Raw genomic sequence first — 26,182 nt, 5'->3', positions numbered from 1 at the left:
GGGTGGTACTGTAGTCTTTTGGCAAATAATAGTAGATTTGGGGGACAATTTCACTTTTTAACAGGGCTTTAAATGATATTTAATTGCAAAAATGGAAAATGAACCTACAATGGCATTTTTTATTTATTTAGTGGGCAGAGTTACAATAACGAGGTCGTGACGAAAAATTCGAAAATCTTGGTGCTCCTAGCCTTTTAAAAGTTGCATTTTAAAACTGTAAAAAACCTGCCAAATCAGTTAAGGTAAAAATATTAAAAAATTTGATATTAAAATATAAGATAATCCGCCAAATCAATAAAACAAAACATTCAAATAACCTTAAAAAATGGAGAAAATGTACAATACTTGCCAGATGCCTAATCCATTTTTTTTTCTCCATTCTTGCCAAGGGAGAACTTAAGCGCACTGTTGAATTATTTTAAATTTTTATGAATCGTTTAATGGTCATCCGTGATTTTGAGGATTAATGATGCTAATTGGAATTTTGTGGGACATTGATTTTATGCTTATGTGGAAATTGCATTTTATGCTTGTGCCTATATTTTTGGGACAGGTGTATTGTATTCAACAAATTTCAAAAGTGATGAAAACTGTACTTACTCTCGTAAATTTTGAGCACATTTCTTCAGCTTCAGTAATCATGTTTGCTCTCAACATGTATTTGGCACATTTGGAATTAATATATCTATCTGCAGTATCAAGAGCTTGAGCTTCATCTAAACAATGCACAGCTTCTTGAATATCACCAGAATGCTTTTAAAAAATGAAAAATTAATTTCTTTAAATCTTATACCATTACATATATACAGCAAATATTAATTCAGAGTGGGGGTTTTGAATGCCTGAAACTGGTTTTGAACAGGACAAGTTTGAAAATGTCTATTTGTTCAAAAGTGTCTTAAACTATCTAAAAGTATAAAAAAGCTGATCTGTTGTGGGAAAATAAAAGGCAGTATCTGCAAATTTTTCATTTTGCATTTTTGTCATTTATTGCACTATATAGAGCTTTATTGTGTTATCTTGCTTATTTGATTTCCACTGAAAATAAAGCATGAATAAAATGTCAAATTCCAAAGTTTCCCTATTGTTAGTTTTGATTCTTCAAAAATATCATTTCTGCAGATGCTGTTCATTACCTTCCCACCGCAGAAATGATGCCCAATCTAATCAATTTGCAATTACTGCAGTGTTAGTATTGCCTAAAATATAAACATTGATTAGTTGTAACTAATAACTAGTTCTCCTTTCCTTATGCAAGAGTTGGTAGTATTATAAAAAGAAATTAGCAAAACTATCAGCATAACTATTTTCAGTTTTATTTATAGCCCAAATGCATGTTACAATATTTAGAAGGAAATTAAGCTTTATTTTTTTCATGGTTTCTGTATGATAATGTTTTGCATGATGTTTTAACAAAAATACTTTTTTTACTATTAATTAAAGAATGATAAATTGATGATAAATGTAGGGGCACTTATACTTTTAAACAAGAGCAATGTCTATTTTTTATTTATAACTTTGATATAATGTGTTTTGTAAGTACAATTTTAAAAACAGTAACTTGATAATATGATAATGTTTAGAAAGAAATATCAGCATTATTTTAGAGTAGATCTGTGGTAATTTAGTGTCAAATAATGAAATGGCACTATAGTCGTTTCATCATTAAAGTTAAGAAAGTCAAATTACACTTCAGCTATAAAAGAGTCAAATACAAACATTTTTTCACTGGTTGAAAACTTTCTAGTAATTAAGTCAGATATTGCATTATATTTTGAACACTCTAATTTGCATATACAGTGGTGAACAAAACTGCAACAATGGAAAAAATTTACGTTTCGAAGGATTTCTGGAAAAATAAGAGAATAACTTCTGTCACATAAAAGGTATGCTTCTGCTCACATGTTACAATAAAAGAATTAATTAGACATGCAATTAGGGACCAGCAAGAAATTGAAGAACCCTGTAGGTTTTAGCAACTAAAGTACTTCCTATGTACAATAATTTTATAGATTTTAGCAAAAGTATCGCTAATATTCATGAAGATATAAGCATGCAAATTCCAAATACATGACCTAATGTCAGTTTCCATGATTTTTTGAGAATTTTTTTGCTGAAAATCATGATTTTTTCCAAGTGTGCAGATACCTTGTACATAATAAATTGCTTTCTAATGAAATGAATTTTTACATTTTTAAAATTAGTAAATGGAATATTTTAACATTTTTTAAATTTTCTAATTAATAAAAATGAAAATCAACTTAAAAAGTAGATTACAAATACACCAAAAAAGTTGCATGAGAAATTGTCAGCAGTAAAAAATAAATTATCTCAACATTTCATACAGAAAGCTATGATTAGCTTTTTTACAACAAATAATATACTTACCTTATAAAGTCTGGCTTTAGCTAAAAATAATTCAATTAGTGTAGGTGTATGTTCTATAGCTGTGTTTATATACTCTAAAGCTTTACTTGTACAACCTATATAGTCAAAATGTTGTGCTAAAAAATAGTAGGCCCATAAAAGTGCAGTAGCAGGTTCTTTTTCCTTCGAATTCTTTCCTAGAAGTATTTATAAAGTTAAAATTTTATTTTCACAATAAAATCATACTGCATACAAAATTTAGTTTGTATAAAAAGGATGCATAGGTAAAAAACAGCACAATTATGTTTCAAAAATTTATAAATGTAATACATCTCCCGAACCCCTTCTCCTAAGTTGACCACAAATGACCAAAACTTGTATTTTAAGGGCTCCAGGTTCCAAAATTTTTCTAGGAACAGTACTCCCTTACCTATGTATCACCAATGACGGACTAAGAAATTTAAGACTTAAATTTTGGAAACTTTTCAGAAGAAGCTTCCGACTTCCTTCCCCCTAAAGTCACCCAAAGATAGCAAAAAACAGTTCTTAAAACTTAAGAAACGATTTTTCAGACAGGGCAACAGAATCCTCCCCTCACCCTGAACTCCTCCCCCTGTGTTCACCAAAGACAGTGTAAGTTTGTATTTTATATAAAATTTTTTATGAATAGAACAAGTCCCTCACTTCTCCCCATTGCCAAAGACAACCAATACTTTTAGGACTTTCATTTTTTAAGTTTTCTTGAGAGAGAGAGAGAGAGAAACCTGAATTTGTTACCTCTTAACTGATCCAAAGACAGCTAAAATAGCGATACTTCAGCATGGAGAAATTTTTGCAGGAGAGCCCATTGAACTCCTTACCCTAAGTTCACTAAAATTTTCGGTTTTGCAACTCCAGTTTCAGAAATTTTTAAAGGAACTGACACCCCCTCCCCAACCTTCTCCCACCTTTCCATAACTAAAGAGTTGGCCCAAAGATTGCCAACAACAGAGTTCTGAATACTTTAACTTTGAAAAGGTAATTTTTCATGGAGGGGGGGGGGGTCAAATCTAATTAAAAAAACAGAATGACACAAAAAATCTAAGCGATTGATTTTTTCAAAAGCGGATGCAATCGGCTTTTGAAATGCGCAAAAAAACCAGGACCAAGCCAAAATATCGGAAAAACAAGCCCCAAATGCAGAAACTTGATGATATTCTGCCAAAACAGTCAAATATGCTAAAGGACTGCAACATTAAATGCAAAATTGCAGTCTTGGTGCAAATTTGTCCGATTTTGGCACAGAAAAATCCATTGGCGGTCATTTGTGTCATTAGATAAGACCAGTGGTTAGAAGTAGCGACGCTACTGTAGTAGTTACAGTTTTTAACAGTTTGTAGTGTAGCGCACTACTTTTAAGAAAAAGTAGAGTAGAGAGTAGTTCACTCCAAAAAAAAAAAATAGTTTGAAGCGATTTCTGAAAACTTTTTAAATAAAGTTAAAAAAAAAAAAAACAAGGTTTCGAACAATCTGACTGGTGCAAGTCTTACGACAGTAGAACTTGCATCAATCAAACTCGTAAGACACTGAAAAATACAAGCTGACATCAGACATATTTTGAAGCCATACATTCTGTTTGACGCACTAGCGCAGCCAGAAATTTTGTCTGGAGGGGCTTTTTGAGGCAAAATACCTTCTGGAGGGTTTTTTCTTCTTTTGACGCAAAATACTTCTGGAGAAGTTTTTCAATCAAAAATACTTTCTGAAGGTTTTTTTTTTTTTTTTTTTGATCAAAACAGCCCTTTCATATGTAAATACTACTGTATTAGAATTTGCATTTATGTTAAAATCAATGGCTCTGGGAGCTGTTTTCACCCCCCTCCCCTTTTTGCTGCGCCACTGGTTTGACCCCTTTAGTTTGTTTGGCATCAAAATGTTCAGAATTCCCCAATATTCACCTTGAGTACAGCAGGGCTTAGAAAGAAAAGAATAAGCGACAACTGCCAAATAGTACTATGTTTGTATTTTCTGTCAGCAGAGAATGTCCGTGGATGAAAATTTTGGATGTCAATGAGATTATTGTGCCAATATCCTCCTAATATGGAACTCTAAATGATATGGAAGGTGATGCTATTGAACTGTCTTAGCCGGCTCACAACAAATATTAGTGTTATAGAAATGTATGATAACGGAAATTTTTTCGTTTCACGCAAGCTTTGCCAGCTAAACAAAAAAAAAGCTTTCAATATCAATGTCATCCACATATGCAGTCAAATCTCAACTTACGCGAGAGGGTTCCAAGGCATCTCGCGTAGGTTGAAATTTCGCATCGTGGAAAAGGGTGATTCCATAGTGACTAACGTAACATTCGCAGCCGATTTTCAAACTCCTTTTACTTATACCGGGAGTAAAAATAAATGTGCTTTGGTTTTACATGCAGATTTAAAATGTACAAGTTGACTATTTTTCATTTCTACCAAGAATTTGAAGCAAAATAAGAGCTGGCAGGTGTTTTTTCCAAAAAAAATAAAAAAGCATCGTGACTAACGTAACATTTTTGTGAAACAATGCTTTTGTTACGAGGAAAATTTTTCTGAAACTTACACAGTCATTTAAAATTGGCCGATATATTTGTAAGAGGTAAACAATCTATTTTTAAAAATTTACTACAGATTTGTTACAGATGAATCTTTTTTGACCCTTAGTGTAAGAAATTGAATGGAAGGATTCAGCTCAACTCAATTTGAATGTGAAAAAAAATAAACGAATAAAAAAAAACTGCTTTTACAAACTGAATAACATTATTCTTGGGCTAATTAATTCCTAAATATCTCTCTTTAAAAAAAAATTAACTTTATGCAAATTGATAGTTTTACCGAATTCTAGTATTCTGCCGATATACTAGTTATCGTTATAAGAAACTCCATGGTACTCTTCAGTGGCATATTATTTTTTAAGGTTTACTGATTCATCAAACGAATAGTGTTGCGCATGCTTTAGAATTAAAATGTAATATTCTAAAATGTAATTCCGGTATACTTTTTGATTCATTTTACGGCCCTCATCCACAAAAAAACAGAGATTTTTTGTCCTTTGTGCTGATTCAATTACATGACAAAGCCTGACTTCAGATTTTGGTGATGCTTAACGTTTTCTAAGATGCATCGAGTGTCGGACATCGACTATAATTTCTAAGCCATTTGAAGCTGCATACCACATCCAATACTGTTTGTCAAGCCACAATAAGCAAACAAACTGTCATTCTGCTTGCTTAAACAAATTTTAAACAGCAGGTCTTTTGCTTAAAATCGTAAGAAAACCGAAAAACAATATATAAACTAGGATATATATTGTAAACTATTTTCTAGTAAACTGAGAGGCAAAAATAAATAATCTGCAGTTGAGCTCAAGCGGGGAGATTGTGTTTTAAATTTTGATTCTTCCATACAGTTGATTCAGATGTCTTTTTTTTTTTTTTTTCCCAGAATTTAGCTCCTTTTGCAATGACCCAAAAACATTTTATTTATTAAGTAAAGTACAAAATAGAGAAAAACTTAGTTACAATAACTCAGTTTTGTTCAAAATTGTAGGTATGACTTCTTTTACTACTGTGCTTTGCACGACCGTATGAATGAACTGAAACTCCAGTTTAAGTTCTGGCTCCAGTTTAAGCTAGATGTCATTACCCAGTTTTGGTTTGGGGTTTCTGTTGGAAAGGAAAAGAAAAGCTAATTTAAGTTTTGATTTGAACTTAGACTGGATTGGAAAAAATCAAAACTCAATAGCTTTCATTTTCAGACATTAAAGTTACATTGTAAGAAAGGGAAATAATACCTATTTTTCTTTCAAACAATATCAATCATGTTTGAAAGTCAAAAATTATCATTTCAAGTTTCAAAGGCGATTAAAATAGAAAATGTTAATTGTTATGATTAGACACATATTACTCAATATTATTGGTTGAACAACGACTCGACTTATTTCTAGTGTTTGATCAAGAAAGCTCTCAGTTATAAAACAAAAAGGTTTTGTTTCTTCTTCTAATTAAACTTACTTTTATGTGTAATTCTGTCAAGCACAAAAAGAAGATGTGTGGATTGCATATATTTTAACTAGAGTCTTCAAAATAGTAAATGCAACCTCAAATCACTCTTTATTTTCTTATATCATTATTACAATATGTAGACTTAAAATTAAGGTTTCTTTAATTACATATATATAACGATTCATTTTACATTTTTATTAATTTTAATGTAGTTAATTTAGCATTAGCTGTTTTACTCATTTCTCTTCTGTTAGCTACTTGTACACAGTTGTATAATTCAGAAATAAAAAATATGCATTAGTTGGTGCACAGTTATAAGACATTTTCTTTTTTCCTGACCAATGTCAGGAAAATTTAATAAACACAAAAGAATCAATAATTTTGTGGCATTAGGCACTTTTAATATGAATTTAAATTATTACACTGCTAACAATTTTATGAACATAAAATAAAAAGGAATATTATATTACTTAGTTACATTAATGATGCATTAATACATCATAAAAATATAGTACATAACTCTGGTTACTTTTAATAATAAATTAACAAAATTACTATGAGTAATTTTTAGTTTTATATTGATAATATCTTAGTTGAAAAGATAAATATCGAAAATATCAAAATATCATGAAATTTTCAAAATAAATATCGGATATATATTGTGATACATTTCGCGATATATAGACAGATATATTATCGTCGAACCCTGCTAAGAATCAAAAATTTGTAGAGAATTTCACTCTGAAAAACAAGGAGGACAGATACTATTACATTAGAACCTTAAATTTGGTGAACAGAAATTCATTGTAAAAGAACATCGGCTTCATTAAAATGATAAAAAATAATCAGATCAAGAAAAAAAACTTACCATCCTCTGTAAAAACATCATGCCTTGTCAAGCAATCTACATAACTTAAAACTAGTTCGCCAATTGTTTGAGCCTACACGGAGAAAAGGTAAAACTTTTATGTTAGAATACAATGTGAAAGATGTTCAAAAATGAAAAAAACAAGTGTTTAAAAATTTTAATAACTTCTTGTAACAAACAGTTCAATAGAAAAGTTTAAAAAGTACATATCCCCTGTCTCAAAGATATAGACAAGCATGAACAAACAGAGTAAAAATATGAATGGGGCCTTTTATTTCATGTGTGCATAATACCAGGTTGAGTCAGAAGTTTTTTCGTATTTTCCCTGTCCAGGATTGGCAGGCCTGTATGTAACATATGCAAATTACAGTCCCTGCACAGCTGATCTAAAGTGGTAGAGCGGAGTTTGACTTTAATAATCCTTATCAGTTGCTGTGATTTCTCTTATTTGTGTAGACGTTGCAGTCTCTTGAAATGGCGGATGATAAGCTAGTTTGTGTTTCCTCTGGAAAAAAGGTCTTAACGCAAGGGCAGCGGCAAAAGAAATTAATGATGTTGAGGTTCCAGGTTCTGTGAATGAGCATTCTGCTCGAAATTGGTTTTTAAGCATTTCAAGGAAGGTGATACGACCTTGGAAGAGAAGCCAAGATCTGGATGGCCATCTGTTGTCAATAACAAAGTTTTGTTGGAAGCTATCCAACACAAGGCGAGTTCTAGCATCCGAACATTATCAGCAGAACTTGGTCCTTCCCAAAGTACCATCAATTGACACCTCCACCAACTACGGCTTGTGAATAGGTTCACTTACTTATAGTACTTTATAACAGTTGAGAAGTGCTTTTGTAGGTGAAAAAATGAAAAAACTTTTCACTCAACTTAGTAATAGAGTGTGTGTGAAACAAATTAGAGTTAATTTATTAGAAAAAACATGTGTTGAATCTAAAAAGTCAGTAATCCAACGTTATTAAGCACAAAACTTGGAAATGATTGCAATCATTTCCAAGTTTTGTGCTTAATAACGTTGGATTACTGACTTTTTAATTTTTCAGCACAAAGGTATTTATTCTTTATTTATGTGTTGAATCTATTTATAAAACAGAAAATAAGGTGTCCCAGAATTATAGACACTTTTTAATTTGTAGCTAGACTTCAGGTTGTGAAAATTACAAATGTTAATATGAAATTATGTTTGAATTACCTCTTATGACCTCAAATGCTTGGTTTTCCATCAAAAGTATCAAGTTTTGTATTACCTATTATAAGATATTTTGGTGGTTCATACCATGCTTGCCCTATCGCAGCTTTAAGATCCCGGGTCAAAAAATATTGGCCCCCATTTGAATAAAATTTCTTTTTTTAATATATCGAGATTCAAGTACAAAAATTGAAATACTCTCAGATATCAAGTTAACAAGCTTCAGATACTTTTTTTTTCTTTTCCAGCAATCAAATTATTTATCATCCTCACTTGACGAAATTTGATGTTGCACTGATTTTTTCGGATTGCCATGACAACAAGAATAAGCTAACTTGTTTTAATATTTATTAAGAGGACAATTTTTCATCACCATGGCTACAAATCGTTTCTGTTCATTCAAGTCTTAAATTAAGCAATTTTATTTTTTAAAAGGAGGAAGAGTAACATGATATTTTTTTCAGGAAATACATCAACATAGATAAAAAGGAAAAACTTCATCTAAATACAAAATTTCTAGATTGCTAATTCCCATCATTTAAGATTGATTAGACATAAAAATACACAACCTTATATGCCTGAGAATAAACTTTATGATACCCCAAACCCAGAGGTGTGACAGTCGTTTAGGCCAAGGCAGGGCTTCCAACACATTTTAACCAGAGAAAAGGGTAAAAGAGGACCACTTTCAATCAAATAGGGGACTAAAGAAGACCAGTTAGGGTTAAAAAGAGAACCTCGGGAGGACCATTTACAGTCAAACCGAGGGAAGCACCAACAAGCAAAATAGCTACCTGCTGCTAAATCCGTGAAGATAATTCATTAACCATAGTAATGATTTTTACTGATACAATTTCTTTATCCTCTTCTGTACAACTGAACTTTTTATCCATTGAATTATATTATTTACACAAACATTTGTATGGGAGGGGACAAGCAAGCATGCAGGGGCGGATAAAGAAATAACTTTTGAAGGGGCCCAGAAAGTGAATTGCGCCCCCCCTCCCCCCTCACACAATACTATGTTTCATACCAAAGTTTTCATGACTTTAATTAAATGTGTTTTTTAGGATCATTGAAGACCAATTAATCATTTAGGTACATAAATATTATGCACTAATATGTTTTGAATGTGGACATAAAATATCTTTATCATTTCAGGCGAATTAAAAACTAAAACCAATATTACAGAGATGCCGTAAAATGAACGTTTTTAATTAGGAAATGTGTCATAATGATTATAAATCGCGCAAGGCCAGTAAAGAAACCTGTATCTCATTTGAGGCAGTGAGAAGCAAAGGGATATAAGAGGACATTTTCAAGTTTTAAGTAAAACATGTTTAAAGAGGTAGGCTTTCTTTGAATTTTTTTTTTTTTTTTTCAAGATCATGCTGTACAGCTAAAGGTTAAGATTAAGAAAATTTCTAAGTGGCCAGATGCCACTAGACCCAAAAAAATTGGTGGCCCCTACTGTCGCCGAGTGTTGAAGTACAAAATGGGAAAGGAGTTTTTACAACTTTCACCAAAAACAAATAAATAGAACTTTTCAGAGTTATTTTAAAAGCTACAAACATGCATTTTGTTTTTGTTTTTTCCTCAAAATAAATAGATAATTAAATCAAGGAAAAGTCGGCAGAAAACTTTTCCTTTTTGAGGAAATTTACAAAAAATACAATTTTGAGATAAAATTTCACTTTACCAGAAGATAACTAATTTTAAAAAAGCATAATTTCTGGCTATTTTTATATTATTTTCAGTGGTTTGCACTGAGATAGCATTCAATTCTGTTTTTGGATACTTAGGCAATTAAATAGTCTTGTCTGCTTAAATCTTGCGAATGACCAAACATGGCGACTACGCGAAAAATTTAAGATGTGAAAGTAATTTTAATAATTAAAAACCCTCAAAAAACATTAACTTAGATGAAAGAGTCAGTTTTTAGCACATTAGTGTCGGAAGCAATATGGATAAAATAATACTTTGAATATAAAAATTTTAAAAAAAAAAACATTTTTTAAGAAAATAATTTATTATTGGGGGGGGGGGGGGGCGCTAAAAATTAGGAATCAGGTTTTTGAATTTGTCGCATAAAAATAATTATAAAATGGAAAATACTCATTGAACATCAATTTAATTGAACTATTATAGGTTTAACACATTAGCGTCCAATGCAATAAGGATAAGATGGAATTTTAAATACAAAATTTTTCATTTCTGAAGAAAACTGTTTTAAATAATAAAAATCAAATAAATAAATAAAATGCTTTACAGCACATTTTGCGTTATTTTCAATAGTTTGCATTTGAATAAACATCAAATTCTGCTTTGTTTTTGCAAACTTAAGCACTTTAGTACTTTGCCTACTTCCATCTTGTGAGTGACCAAATATGGCGTCTATGTTTCGCACATAACTGAAAAGTAATGCCGTTCTGGTCAAAAAACGATCTTCATTGATGTGTTTATCCTCAGGCTTATGCTTCTGAAGCAATTTTTCTTCTTCCACCCTTTTGAGTCTTACTGTTCATACCAAGATTTTTTTTTCTTTGGAACAACAGGGGGAAAATGGAGACTGAGGACGATTTTTTAGGTGACCACTTTTTCAAACTAGCTCGCCAAGTGGCGAGTGGTGACCGTGAATCTTGACCTCTATGTACAGCAGCATCTACCAGGGCTACCAGTACTATCTTTTTCCCCAAAACAGAGGAGAGTTTCCCCTACTATTTGTACTGGTTATCTTCAAATTTTAAATTTTGCCACTTACATCCCTTTGCTTCTCACTGCCTCATTCAAGATTTCATAAATTACTCGGCTGGAAATGACTGAGCTGGCAGTGTATTTCATGTAATTTCATAAATTAGTTTAAATTTTAATTATAAAATAGTACGAAAATCACAGTTTCATAACGCATAAGTTTTACTGAAGAATTCAAAAAAGTTATTTCCTTGCAAAGAAAGTATTTCTCACCAGACAGGGTTTCCCAAATTTTGACCAATCCAGCTCAAAAGGTATAACACTACTGTTACATGATAGAATTAGCGCTACTGTCACTCCTCTTTACTTACTATTTATTTAACTTTGTTTACATTCAGTTAAAGCGCCGCTCTGTTGCATCACATGACATTGTCGGCAATCCCACGCTTTTCGCTCGTTGGAGGGCGACACCTGTATTAGACTATTATGCAGATTCATTCACGTGCTTAGCCATGATTGGTTGCTGTGTTCTGCATGCGTATGGGAAGCATCTGACAACTTTCACGTCCCATCATGCATCGATATGTTAATTTGGTTTTGAGATATAAGCGGATGTTTCCTTACTGAGCAAGCACTCTCCAACACACTTTTCTCATGCGAGGCAGAGAGTTGCTACTTTCTACAAGTTGGGCTGCTTAGCCATTTTACACAAACATCGAGCACGTGCTAGTCGGCTCGGTGTTGTTTCTTATCAGGTGAGCAGCCACGCTAGAATAAACCGGTGGTATTTTCACATATTTTTGTTTTAAGTTGCTTTTAATGCTTTAGTTAGAAATAAATATCATTGTTTTAAAAAGTGTTTCATTCATCAACGAACTTCCACCCAGCGAACACTCTGCAAAATATTGACTAAAGGATATTAGATGTATATAGCATCGGCTAAGACAACATTACATTCCATATAAAAGTAATTGTTTTGAAAATATTTTTTTTTTTTAATCAAACATTAAATTAAAGGGCTTGGAGGAAGAATGTGATATAATGCGCAAGTTCAGATTCATAGCTATATTTTTAAATTGAAAATACTCATTTTGAGTATTTACAATAATAAATAAGGATATAAAGAAACACGAAAGTAATTCAGTTTTTTGTCATTTAAAAATAAAATTAAATAATATAATCTGAGGTAGCACATATAAAAATAGCTTCCAGTTTCCAAAAATATTAAAATAATTACAAGGTGCAAAAACCTTGAACACGAGAATCAAATTTTCGCGAAACACGTTCACTGTTGGCATGTTTACCAAAAATAATTTTTTTATTATTTACTAAAACTAAACATAACTAAAATTCAATATAAAATATGCTAGTCTAAGATAGCATCTGTGAAAATAACATTAAATTGCCCAAAATATTAAAATATTTTCAAGATGCAAAAAGATTGAAATCTCAAACACAAGAAGCAATTTATCGTGAAGTTCGAGTAAGTGCAATGTTGTCATGGTTCCAAAAATAAGAAAGTTTTGTGATCTATTAAAATCAAACAAAAAACAAACGAATCTATGGTGGCACATGTTAAAACAACTTCTGATTGTCAAAAATATCAAAATATTCACAAGATGCAAACAGATTGAAATCTCAAACACAACAAGCAATTTTCCGTAAAGTTCCAGTAAGTTCAATGTTGCCACAGTTCCAAAAATCAGAAAGTTTATTATGAAAGAGGAGTAATGACGTCAATCTGAAGCGAAATAATATGGGAAAGTCAGGTTCAATACAAAAAGGCGTCACGTGTTTGTGAGTAACAGTCATTTAACATGATGAAAACTTTTAAAATCTGATTTTTAAGTAAAAACAATATAAAAGCGGACTGATCGTACCAAAATGTTAAAAAGCGGTCTAAAACAAACTTTACCCTAAAAAACGGACTTTGGCAGGAAAAGCAGACCATTTGGGATCTCTGCCAAGGTCTACTGTGTCCATTTTAGTTTTCCTGACCAAAGGCTCTGCGGTGCAAGGTAGATGTTCCGTCGAACCTCCAGGGTTTAGTTTCCAAGCCCACTTGGTGCTTATGTTATCGACCCACTAAAGGGACAAATTGCTGAATCAAGATTCAAACAAAGAAAAAAAGTAATGTGGTCTTTTCCACTCTAAACAAAATTTTAAGTGAGTTTTTTTTAAATTTCTCTTTATTGATTGAAAATTTAAGATAAATATTAAATTGAACAAAGTATTTGGATATCATGCAGCACAAAACTCATTAAATAAATACAACTTCGAAAGAGAATGTTAAATGTTTGCAAAAATAAATGTGCATCTTATTGATTTAGAGATCGACTATTTTTTTAAGAAAAATTATTAAAATGTCTTAATTTAAGTTACATAGGCCCAAATTCTTCTGCTTGTTGACAACAAGATGTCAGCTGAAAATTATTGTAAGCCATTCTATTGATACTGGTTATATGGTTCACCCAATCCCGCACCAAAGCACGAACCATAGGGCGAATAATCTTTATGATAAGTAATGGTAGACATCGGCCATAAAATCTTTATCATCACATCCTAATCACCACTTCTTTTTTACGGATATGCCTTGTAATACCTATTAAAGAAAATCACCACTAATAATATGACAGCTGCAAATTTCTTGGCTATTACCATTCGTAGGAACAAGAAACTCAACGAGTAGGGTCATCAGAATTGGTGATTGATTACGAAAAATATAATTTGAAAACATGACATCAAAAATCTACATATGTTTTTTTAATAAATACGTTTCGAATGAAATTGATTTTTTGTAATCAAGATCCAAAATCTCTAGGAGATAATGATTTTTATGACAGTCATTTATGGCATTCAAAGCTATGGTAGCAAATACTTATACCATAGTGCATTAGAAGAAAGTTATTGGCCTTATTTTATTCTATTCAAAAGCAATATCTATTAAACATGATTGATGTTATACTAGTCTTATGGAAATGCTACAGTGCATTCAGCGAGAAGTGATAGTGGAAGTAAACAAAGTAATGTGACAATTGACAATACAGTTCTCCGCTTGGTGCTGGGACGATTGAAAAGAGCATGTATCAGATCAGTTAAATGTTTATGAATAGAATGGCCAATGCAATCCATGAAAGTGGTAAATGTTGGTACCAAACAACAACCCATTCAGTTCCTCAACACTATTATTTCTACACTATAAGTTGAAACAACTTATACTCAACACTATAAGTTGAAAGCATCAGGCAAACAATTTTTCTTACAATAGGTCGGTTTGAATTCAGTGCAGCCACAAAAAACATTTTTTTTGTGGAATTAGAATCATATAAAAAAGAGTAAGTACACCAAATTGCTACAATATTCATATTTGATCTTCGGTGTAGATAAAATGTCTGTTTTGCTTTTGATAAAAGTACTATAATAAATTATGCTGTAGGAAGGAGGAATGCTCTTTTTTTCTCTCTCTCATTCTACAGAATCTACATATGCAGTGAGAAGCAAAGGGATGTAAGTGGCAAAATTAAAAATTTGGAGATAACCAGTATGCATGATAGGTGAATCTCTCCTGTTTTGGGGAGAGATAGTACTAGTAGCCCTTGTAAGTCTATAATACAGCATGATTTCAAAAAACTTTTCAATGAAAGCCTACCTAGAACCTTATCTTTAAACTTGTTTTACTTAAAACTTGAAAATGTCCACTTACATCCCTTTGCTTCTCACTGCTTCATATATCAAAAAAACTACGTGAGGAAAAAATTACTTTTTCTGGATCCTTATACAGTGGTCGCAAATCCACAAACAAAGGTGGCACACCTTTATGTATTGCCTTTTGTATGTAGTTTCCCACTAGTTTTTTGAATAGTTCACCTGTAACATAAGAACATAACACTTACAAAACATTCATAAATTTTAAATGCTAGTGTAAGAAAGGCAGTAATTAGATGATTTGAGATTGTTAAATTAATAAATTGCAAAAATATATGTATTAAGGTTGTTACTGAGTTACAATATTGAAAATGTTTATAAGTACAAATACAAATGTGACGACCAGCAACAGGCTTTGTGCCCAGCTCGCCTAATCCTAGTCAGGTTATAAGTCCCCAATGAAGATCAATGGCCCTCTTAAAGCTATCCACCGCCTTGCTCATTACCACCTCTTCCGGTAAGCTGTTCCAAGTGCCCACGACCCTACTAAAGAAGTAATTTTTCCTGATTTCTAGGTTAGCCTGAGATTTGAATAGCTTAAAACAATGTCCCGCCTGAGTAGTGCAGTAGAAGTAGGCCAAAAAACACCTTGGGGTCAAACAAATTGTAACAGAAATGATTCTTGTGGTAAATGGTAAGTAACACACTTCTAATGAACATACTAAAAATATACATCCGTACTGTTGGGAAAAATGGGTTTTTTGGCCGCCATCTTGAAAATTCATAAAAAAAATTCCAAAAAAAAAAAAAAAAAAATCATGTGTAATTTCAAATGGAAATTTAACACTGAAAAGGAATATAATTAAGGGATACTTAAAGTGAAGTAAAGATGCTAAGAATATACATCTATATTCTAGTGAAAAATACAGTTTTTTTGGCCGCCACCTTGAAAAAACATGTTTTTTTTTAAAATTGTATCTGGTATCAAATAAAGGGAAATTTCATGCTGAAAAGGAGTATAAAATGCGATATTTAAAGTATAAAGTGGGCAGAATAAAAATTTGCATCCGCACTGAAGCGAGAAATGAGTTTTTTTTGGTCACCATCTTGAAAAATCATGGAAAATTTTCAAAAATAAAAAACATCATGTGTGGTATCAAATGAAATGTAATTTCTTGATCAAAGAGAAAATGATTTTGTTTTAGATTGAAAAGAAAGGAAATAATGAAAAAGAAGCCGAAACACTGAAGTCTCTTGTTGTGCTGAAAACATTATTTATTAATCAAAGCACTTAAGAACTGTGGATAATTTTGAGTCCGAGGACATTTTTTAAAATGGTTGAATAATCACATTTAAAAAAAAAAAAAAGTAGGAAAAAAAAATTATGAATTTAAGGGAGTTTTATAAAATAAAATATTTACATTATCAAAATTAAATTTCTTCTTTATCTTTATCCAAATTCAAAATGTTTTCTGCATTTGGTGCAGTTATTACCACAACGTTTTTTACAAATTACCGAGTATGGAAGTCCATATCGATAGTATATACCTTTTTTAGTGTTACAAGGTTCTTTTATTGTATTTTGGCAAGTAAAAGTTAATCGAGCGATGTGCTCAAGTCTGGATATTAGCTGAAATTCTCCATCTACCAACAGCCATCCCAAAAGTATGGGATCACGAGTTTGAAATTCAAGGTTTTTCTAAATAAAGACCTGCAAATGTACTCGATATAGATGATATTTCGATGCATTTTTCCATGGGGGCAAACGAGCTACGTCAATTTTTTACTTAGCTGAAGTCTTTTTTCCAAAGGTATTGCTTATAGCGAAGCACGCTTAAGTGGCCTGTGTCGATGTTACCTGTATATGGTGACACAATAATCTTACAACCGATTTCAACCAAATATTCCAAAGTAACATCTTTCGATGATTCAAAATGGCATGATCAACAGTCTTAAGAGTCAAATCTTAGTAGTTTAAAAATTCACAAGCATCTTGAGCGTCAAAGGAGATACATGCTAGCATCCTTTGTGTTAAAAGATGGGAATTTACGTAGTGAGTCTCACCAGCAATGATAATCCTTTTTCAGTACTCGCGTTGCTCATCGTTACTGCTCGTATAACTGCAATAAAGCCTTTGCTGGTGAGTTTATATTTGATATTTCATCTAATAACATCATAATTTTCTGCAGTAACTTTGTTTCTGCTATCCATCATTCCATTAAAAATGTTCCCTAAACCACTTGAAAGAATAGCAAACAGATTATAGTCTCTAAAGAATTGCATTAGCACTTGGGGTGCTAACACAAGTTCATGTAAGCATAATTGTTTTACTATTTTCTACCTATTTCCTCTTAAACACTTCACTTCAAAAATCTGATTAATATCCCTTTTCAGTGTGAAATTTACTTTTATTTGACGTCACCCATGATTTTTTTTTTTTTTAAATTTTGGAAATGTTTCATGACTTTTCAAGATGGCTGCAGAAAAAAAAACCCACTTTTTCGCGGTAGCACGAGTGTATATTTTTACCATGTTCACTTCACTTTAAAAATCACATGCTATATTCTTTTTAAGCTTGTGATTTCCTTTCATTTGATACTATACATTTTTTTTTTTTTTAAATTTTTTCCATGACTTTTCAAGATGGCGGCTAAAAACATTTTTCTCGATAGAACGGGAGAATAGTTATAGTATGTTCACTTCTCTTTTAATATCTCATATTTTGTTCCTTTTTAGCTTGAAATTTTCTATCATTTGATCCCACAAATGATTTTTTTTTTAAATTTAAAATTTTTTCTGTGATTTTTCAAAATGGCGGCCAAAAAACATATTTGTCCCAACAGTATGGAGGTATATTTTTAATATGTTCATTAGGAGCAAGTTACCTATCATTTCCCACAAGAATCATTTCTGTTGCAATTTGTTTGACCACAAATGCTATTTCTTCTGGGCTAGAGAGCTTAAAACAATGTCCCCTTGTTTTGCTTTCCGTGGGAAATTTAATATAACATCCTTCTTTTTGATAAATTTAAACAACTGAATCATGTCCCCTCAGACTCTTCTTTGCTCCAGGCTGTACATACTATGCCTGTTATCATAGTCTAAACCTGAAAGTCCCCTTATTAGTCTAGTAACCCTTCTTTGAAATCTTTCCAATACAGAAATATCTTTCTTGAGATAAGGAGATCAAAACTGAACAGCATACTCCAAATGAGGTCTTACTTAACTCCTATATAAAGGCAGAAGAACCTTCTTAGATTTGTTTGAAATGGATCTATTAATAAACCCAAGCATTCTGTTGGCTTTGTTGCTTGCAATGAGGCAAATACAGTGACATGTTGTTCCAGACAATGAAACTCTTTTACAAAGTTTTTGTTTGTATTAATACAAACTTAAAAAATTGTTGGCCACTTTCTGACATTTCTTTCTTAAGCATACCCCAACTTATGGGCTTCTTTTAGTATCCTATATGATTTTTGTCTGCTTTCTCCACAAAATATCTCGCAAGATTTAGTTCTAATGTGGTTAAGAAATGACACCCAATGACCTTTCTTTTTTCTTTTTCTTTACTAAGAGCAGGCGTTTTATTTCTCTACTGCTATTTTTTAGCCTACTTTCCCAGTAAAAGTCAGAAAAAGAAAAAAAGCATGAAAGAAGGCTTAATGCATCTTAAAAATATCGCAAAAAACAAAAAAAAAAGTCAAAAATAAATAAAATAATTAATATCAAAAAATTAAAAATTGGAAAGTAGGGTATTGAGATAGGGAAAAATGTCTGTCTGTCCACCCCCCCCCCCCCCCCATAACTTTTGAATGAATAGTCCGATTCGAACAAACTTTTTTTTTTGTTCGAAAGATCTTGGCGAGGGCACCTCATTCCCATATTTCACTTTTTGATTTGAAATATTTTTTGTTCAATTTTGAACAGTTCAAAAAAACTTAACATTAAAGCCTACGGGGAAATTGAAGGTAATTCCGAACTGTGAGGCGAATTTGCTTCAAACAAACTTTGTAGGAAAAAGCTTTTGATAAAAAACTTGTATTTAAAATATCTTTTTGATTTGAACAATTTTCCGTTCAGTTTGGAACAGTTCAAATCCCTTAACATTAGCCCCTACGGGGAAACTGAAAGTCAATGTAGATTCCGTACTTGAAGGCGGATTTACTTCAAACAAATTTTGTTGGAAATAGCTCGACGCTAAACTCCAGACTCCGACAATTTAGGGGCACCTAACTCCGACTCCCCGACTTCGACTCTGTCTTCGTAGCTTTGGCAAAAATTTATACACGGAGGACAAATGACCGACTCCGATTCTCGGATATTCAACTCCTACTCCTTTATCTGAAAATGAGATTGACTCTCACTCAGACTCCGCAGCTATGGTTTTAACTGCAAAAAAATTATTGTTGAGATGACTTTTTTTTTATTTTCACGCTAAGTTTTTATTTAGGTATTTAGTTTTCGGGGAATAAACTCGAAGTTATTTATGTTTCTACATAAAGATATGCGCAAACAATTATTATAATTTTTTTTTTTTTTTTTGACAATGAAAAGTATTTCTTTAAATTGACATTTTATTGTTTTTTTTTTCTGCTTTGGTAAGTGCATTAATTCATTTAAAAATTATTTTTGGCAACAGGGGAAAAATAAATGCTTTTTTAATATGATGTATTTATTTTAATGAGCTTATTAATTTTAATTATTATTTTTTCGTTTTGAAAGCTGTTAAAGATTTTTTTTTTAATGGAAAAAAGTGTATGAGCTGCTTTGTTTAAAAGGTGCTGCGCTGCTATTTTATTTGTTCATTTATTTTATTTTATTTTATTTTTTTACGTATCTCATTTTTTTAGATGAGTGAGGAATATTTTATTCCTAGAAATTAGCTTAAAATATTTAAAAATATGTTTTGAAACAATTTGCGATTTTAGCTATTTTTGAGAATATTGATCAGGTACTAGAAAGTAGTATGGGTATATACGGCAAAGTAGAATCGTATAGTTCTAGACAGAACTTCTTGTTGTCGTTTTAAGATAGGTTTTTCATATTTTCTTTTTTATTCATTTCATTCCCCCATGTTATTGATGCTTCTTGCTGGATTCACAAAATTCTGAGTTTTTTAGTTTTTTTTTTTTTTTTTTTTTGAAACACAAAATAAGCAAACATAAAATGGTCAATTTTATTTTAGGACATATTAGGTTATTCTTAAAGAATTATTCTAAAATATATATAATAGTTTGATTATTGGAATGCAGTGCTGTAGTTCGAAAAAATAGTTGGGGGTGCTTACTTTAGGACCTGGAGGGACTCCCAAAGGAAAAGGTTATTTGAAGAATAAAATTTTTACAATAGAAATCCAAATATTACAGGAGGTGCATACCCCCCCCCCCCCCCAAATACTTAAATCCCCCTGCCTCTAACTGCAACACTGCTAGACTACCCTTCATTTTTAATTTTTTTTTAAAGATGCACATTTTTTCCTCTAAAATACTGATGAAATTTAGGTTTAAGAGTTGATAATAACAAAAAACAGCTAAATGTATTTGTCTTATAATGTAAGTTATTCTTAACACTTCAACAACATAAGTTTTGTGACTTCATGAAAATAGCCACAGTTATGTCATTTCTGCTTAACCCATAAAGTGGATCGTCCCTCCACCCCTAAACATGCTAAAAACATCTCACCCATTGTGAAGAAATTTCTCTGTTTGGAACCAGCGCATCGGCACGCACATGCTCCGAAAATGCCAGCTACTCTGTTGTCAACCCCCCTTATTTCTCATCAAGGTTGAACCCAAATTGACAGCTCACTCACCTCCTTGGGTCTTAGAATAGACCTTTTCATCTATTCAAACTCACGTTATCTGGATATTCCCCATTGAAGCTTCGTTTCCCTGTGGTTTTGCTAAACAGTCATTGTAAAGGAATGTTCATCTTATTTACGAGCTGCCTGCTGTAATTTTGAAGCAGTAAACTCAATTTATCTTCGCAGTTCAGAAATATAATTTGAAATAAAACCTTCAATCTTTTCTTCAGAAATTAGAGTAAAATTTTTTCAAAAACCCAAGTTATACATAGAAACAAGCAAAATTGATTTTTGTTCAGTACTATGCTACAGTTGTTTAATCCAGGGCTGTGGAGTCGGAGTTGGACTGATTTTGGGGTAAAGGAGTGGAGTCGTTCGAAACATGCCGACTCCTGGTTTCTGTTTTTCTTTAATTTTCACTGACTCTCCTTGCAATTTTTAAAAACTGACTACCAATTAATTTGATTACACGTATAAAGGCCTACTAATAAGAAAATAACTGTCATTGTGGCAATCAGCTGACTTGATTGTTTATCGAGGTTTCTGTAACAGCTACCTAAGCCGTAATCTCCTAGTTTGCTTATTTTTTTAACTTTATTTAACTGATAGCAACTGTCAGCAAACAGTTTTGTGCCTAACATTTTCAAAACAATCACTTTCATATAAAAATTATAATATATTTTTTTACCTCGATCTCAGTTTTAAAAGAGTAAAAGGAATCGGAAGAGTAAAAGGAAAGTCGGGAAACTTCTGACGGTGCTTGGTAAATTCAAATAAGTGTTGGCACGAAAGCGCAAATCCAAAAGATCCGATAAAATATAAATGTTTTTTTAATCTAAAGACTTAATCTAAGAAAGCTTGGTTATCACTAAAAAGTACAAAATAAAATTAGTACATGATTTATTGGTTACAACCCTCAATAATTGTAGTTAATTTTAAAATCTTCACATTAAGTTTAATTCCTAAAGCTGCCAAAAAACTTTAAATTAAAATTGAGTCAAGAAATGTAGGTATAGTAAAAGCAATTCATACAAAGCTGTATACAGCCGCAGTTTGTGTACAAGACATACATGTACCCCATCTCTCCCCGCAATATAGTGCAATATTTTCGTTTATTTTTTTAAGATGAAATTTAAGATTTATAATTGGGGATTTTTTTTAGAGTTAACGTATTTCAATTTTTATAGACTCTGAATTTAAGTTTAGGTGTCACCCACCAGATGGGTGTCACTCGGGAGGGGGGGGGGGGGCCTCTTCTCAAGGAAAGGTTTTTGGACTTAGCAAAAACGTTTTTTTTTTTCCTTCATGTTACAGCTTTGAAAAATTGAAAACGCAGGGTTTGATCAACATCTATTTATTTAACATTAAAGGGGAGTAAATTAATTCTTTTCAATTTTTAAAACACTGATTTTTCAGTAATTTCACTTTAGAAATGGCAACTATTGGGTAATTTGATTTTCAAATTGAACTTCTTACATTGTATGCATCTTAGGTTTACAATAAAATACAATGCGAAAATTTCATAAAAAGGAATTAATATTTCAATCTATGTTTAAAGGTTTTCCCCTCTTCTCATAAGGGGGAGGGGATTTGAAAAAAATAAATAAATAAAAAAGCTGGAGTAGGAATCGGAGTTGGAGTCGTATGTTTCAAAATCCAGGAGTCGGAGTCGGCCATTTTTCTTCCGACTCCGCAGTCCTGGTTTATTCTAATTCAGTTGTTTGCTTAGATATCTGTTAGTTTCTTCTTACTGTATGTGAATATCGTATGAGTATAGAAGAAAGGCACTACAATGCACTAATAAACAGAAAATCGTAATTTTCGCACTTACGTCCTTCTGACTTTACAGAAATTTCAATTATACTCTTTTAAGTGATTAGCTTAATTTTACTCAGTTGTGTTTTTCATTTGTTACATCTATCTTATCGCCATCGGATAATCTTAGATATTTTAATGTCTTTAAGCACACCTGTACTTGTTTTCAAAATAAAAATTTAAATACATATTTCCATTGCCAATTTAATCCCCCTCCCCCCCCCATCCGACTACAGTATTAGTTCCTCCATTTTCTTTCGATTTTTGAAGTAGTTTTCACGATAAGGACTAGAAATAAAATGCTGTGAAAATAACACAAAATTACTACCCAACATATGTTGTGATCAAATCAGATTTTAATATTAATTTTTTTTTTCAAAAAAAAAAAAGTTTTTAGAAGCCGAAAAGGATATAAGTTTCTGGCTTTTTGTGGGAAATCTTTCAGTAGATTTAATTTCGTAATGAATTTGTAGTCATAGTAAAAAATAATTTACGTCTGCACTTTCTGGTTTGATATGGACAAATGATAGTAACAAATAAATTTAAGCTATTTCAGCCTTATTAAGCAAGAAAGGTGTATCTAGACAGTTTGCGAAACTTTTTTCTTCTGATTTTTTAATTTAAGATACGATTGTAAACAGGCAAATGAGAACAATGTGGCAAGATGAATTCCAGGAGCAGACTAAGTTTACATTTCAACTTTTGAGAGAAATAAATACCTTTCTTTCTTAGCTGGGTAGTCATACAGTTAGTAAGCAGAGGATTGAAATATGCTTCTTAAAATTTGATCTACAGTGGCTCCCAAAAGTGTTCGTACACTTTGAAATTTTTTAGTAAGACCAAAATAACGTGAAACTGAATTCGAATATGAAGTCCAATATTTTTTCACATCATTTCTATTTCATTCTAAATACAACCCAGTAGTTTTTTAAAATATTGACGGATCTTCTTTTTGAAATGGGTCAGAAAACGAAGAGACAGAGAAATAACACGCCACAAAAGTCATCGTACACTCAAATATTTTCGAATAAATTCATGATTAAAAGTATCATACGCCGTTTATTTAATATTTTTGCATTGTGTTGACCCTTAAAAGTCATTTGGCTTTATTTATTTTTTATTTATTCCTTAATATTGTGCTTATTACTTTAAAATGGCTGGTATTCGTAAAAAACAACAAACACCATTCAAAATTTGATTTTTTTCCTCACGGTAGCGTAAATTGGTTTAAAATGTCTCAAAATTAGATAATTTATACCATTCCATAGTAAAGTGCTAGATAAAATGCTTTAAAGAAAAGAATCGGACCGAAAACAAGGTAAGAAAAGGTCAACTGGCAAAGTTGACAAAGCATGATCGGAGATTTAAATTAAAATAAATTAAGAAAAATACACATTTGAGTGCTGTAAATGTTTCTGCAGAGTTAAATGAAATATTTTACATTTAATTTTCACCTAAAATTGTTCACCAAGTTCTCTGATTAGCTGGATTAAATGGGATATATTCCTGCTGAAATTTTCTTGGTCGTGCGAAGAACAGAAATTTTACACTTTTCGTCGCAAAATCAATGATAAATAAGCTCAAAACGTTTTACAATTTCGTCTTACTTACAGATAAAAATGAATTCAACATTTTTGGTTAAATTGTTGTATAATTGTAAGTAGAAGGAAAAATTTGGAACTTAATCTTAAGAACTTAGTTAAAACAGTTAATCAGGACGGTGAAGGTGTTCTTGTGTGAGTGTACATATCAGCATTAGGACTTGGTAGTTAGGAATTTTTTGATGAAATAATGTATCGTGCCGTTCCTTTAAATATTTTAAAACCCAATTTTGAACTCTTAACCAAAAATTCGGTTATTGGAAACAACTTTGTTTTTTATCAAGACAACGATAACAAGCACACGGTATCCAACGTTTGCGTCTAGTGCCTCGAAAATTGTCCTAAAGTTTAGAAAATACCCCCTCAATCTCCAGATTTGAACTTAATGCAACATATTTAGAGATATTTGGAGGCTAGATTACGAAAATACGGCTTTGAAACGAAAATAGAGCTAGAAACAGTAAGACTCAAAGTGTTGTTGAACACTTACACAGAAATCACAGGCGAAAAAAGAAAGAAAAAAGAATGAAATTTATTCCCAGGCGTTTAAAAGGTGTTGTTGATACTGCATGATAATCTACTAAATAATAACTTAATAAAAAGTTAGATTATTCAATAATATATAGACATTTTTTAAAGTGTACAAAAACTTTTGTGAGATAAAATTTCCGGCACCTTTTGGTTTTTTATTTTTAAAAAATCAAGTTTTAATATTTTAAAAACTTTTCATGTAGTTTTGTTAAAAATTGATCATCGATCTTATAATTACAGGGGTCTGTCCAGGATTTTTCACAGGGTCCGTTTTTTGTGAAAAATCAAATAATTTTGTGAAAAATCAAATACTTTTGTGAAAAATCAAACAATTTTGCAAAAAAAAAATTTTTTTTTTTTTGCAAAAACGAAAGTTTAGACTCTTGAGATGGTGGAAACTGCATCGAGAATATCATTCTTTAGTGCTTTTCTAGTATTTGGCGGGGGGGGGGGGGGGGGAGGCATCGCTCACTGGGAGATGGGCACCCCTCAAGTATCAATATTTATCTACCATTCTACATCATGTTAAATCATACTAGAATTGTATAGTATTTTAAACAACTGTAAGAAAAAAAATTCAGCCAGGGGTTCAGCATTTAACTTTTTAACCCAAGACACTGTTTAAGAGCATAGAGTTTCGTTTAAAACTTATAAATTCCGTGATTTTTACAAAAATAAAAAATATTTTATTTGTTTACTTCTTAACTAAGCGTACTAATCATCGAAAATGCGAAACATCAGATTCCCATAGCGGATGCAAAGAGATTGCAATCCTCAAAGTGAAGGCATCAAAAGTATAAAAACGGCTGGTAAAATAAATATTTTGGATAAAATTATTTTAGAATTGCATTTTAGAGCCCTATGATAAACATATCATTAATATCTGGACACAGTTGAAGCAAAAATAATAATAACAATAAATAAATAAAATAAAAAATAAACGATCGATTCTGCATTTTAATAATTGACTCATAAAAGAAATGGAATTCCGCTTTAAAAACCTGAAATAAGCTTTGTTACAAAAATAAAGAGCCCTTTTCATTTATTTGCATCCTAATAAAGCGAAGTTAGCTTGAAAAAAGAATGAAATATGATTCTCATATCGGATGTAAAAATATTGCGTTTTTCAAAATGTAGGCATATATAGAAAAAAAAACGGTAAATAAAAGAGTTTATTTTAAGTTAATTATCCTTTTTAGCATCGAAAAATTAAACCCATATAACTTTCTCCCAAAATAACAGTTTAACATCGCACCACCAGACGCTAAGTGGCGATAAACAGTTAAGATAAACAGTTAATCGCACCGCTAGACGCTGACGCTAAGTGGTGATTAGTTTGAATTTGGTAACCCTATCTGAAGCGATCACATCCGCCCCCCCCCTACTACCCTTTGCAGTTAGAAACAGTCATATGTTCATGTTCATTACGCTGTATATTATTGATTATTAAATCATGAGTGGGGAGAAAAGTGCTTACTACGCCTATTCCGAGAATGTTGACGCTTTTTCAAAGAAGTTTACAACAACACCGCTGCATAAAACAAACAAGCAAAATTATAAACCCAACTGACTTTCAGCTGTTAATTTCTTTCAAAGAAACCAACAACAGGCATTATATTTATTTGGCCGTAGTAATTATTTA

The 26,182-nt window shown here is 31.7% G+C and overlaps 1 protein-coding gene across 1 annotated transcript in view; it reads right to left on the bottom strand.

Moving 5' to 3' along the window:
- Window positions 1–26,182, bottom strand: part of LOC129230920 (N-alpha-acetyltransferase 15, NatA auxiliary subunit-like) — a 275,701-nt gene that overhangs the window by 168,738 nt on the left and 80,781 nt on the right. Inside the window, exons 10-13 of the mRNA XM_054865206.1 lie at window positions 14,906–15,012; window positions 7,260–7,332; window positions 2,389–2,564; window positions 601–753 (exon numbers count right to left, since the gene is read on the bottom strand). Of these exons, the coding sequence (XP_054721181.1) occupies window positions 601–753; window positions 2,389–2,564; window positions 7,260–7,332; window positions 14,906–15,012 (509 nt within the window). The remainder of the gene's footprint in view (window positions 1–600; window positions 754–2,388; window positions 2,565–7,259; window positions 7,333–14,905; window positions 15,013–26,182) is intronic.

Source organism: Uloborus diversus, chromosome 1, assembly GCF_026930045.1.
Source record: "Uloborus diversus isolate 005 chromosome 1, Udiv.v.3.1, whole genome shotgun sequence".
Lineage (NCBI taxonomy): Eukaryota > Metazoa > Arthropoda > Arachnida > Araneae > Uloboridae > Uloborus > Uloborus diversus.
Note: the sequence above shows the minus strand (reverse complement) of the source record. Positions and strands in the feature narration are given on the sequence as shown.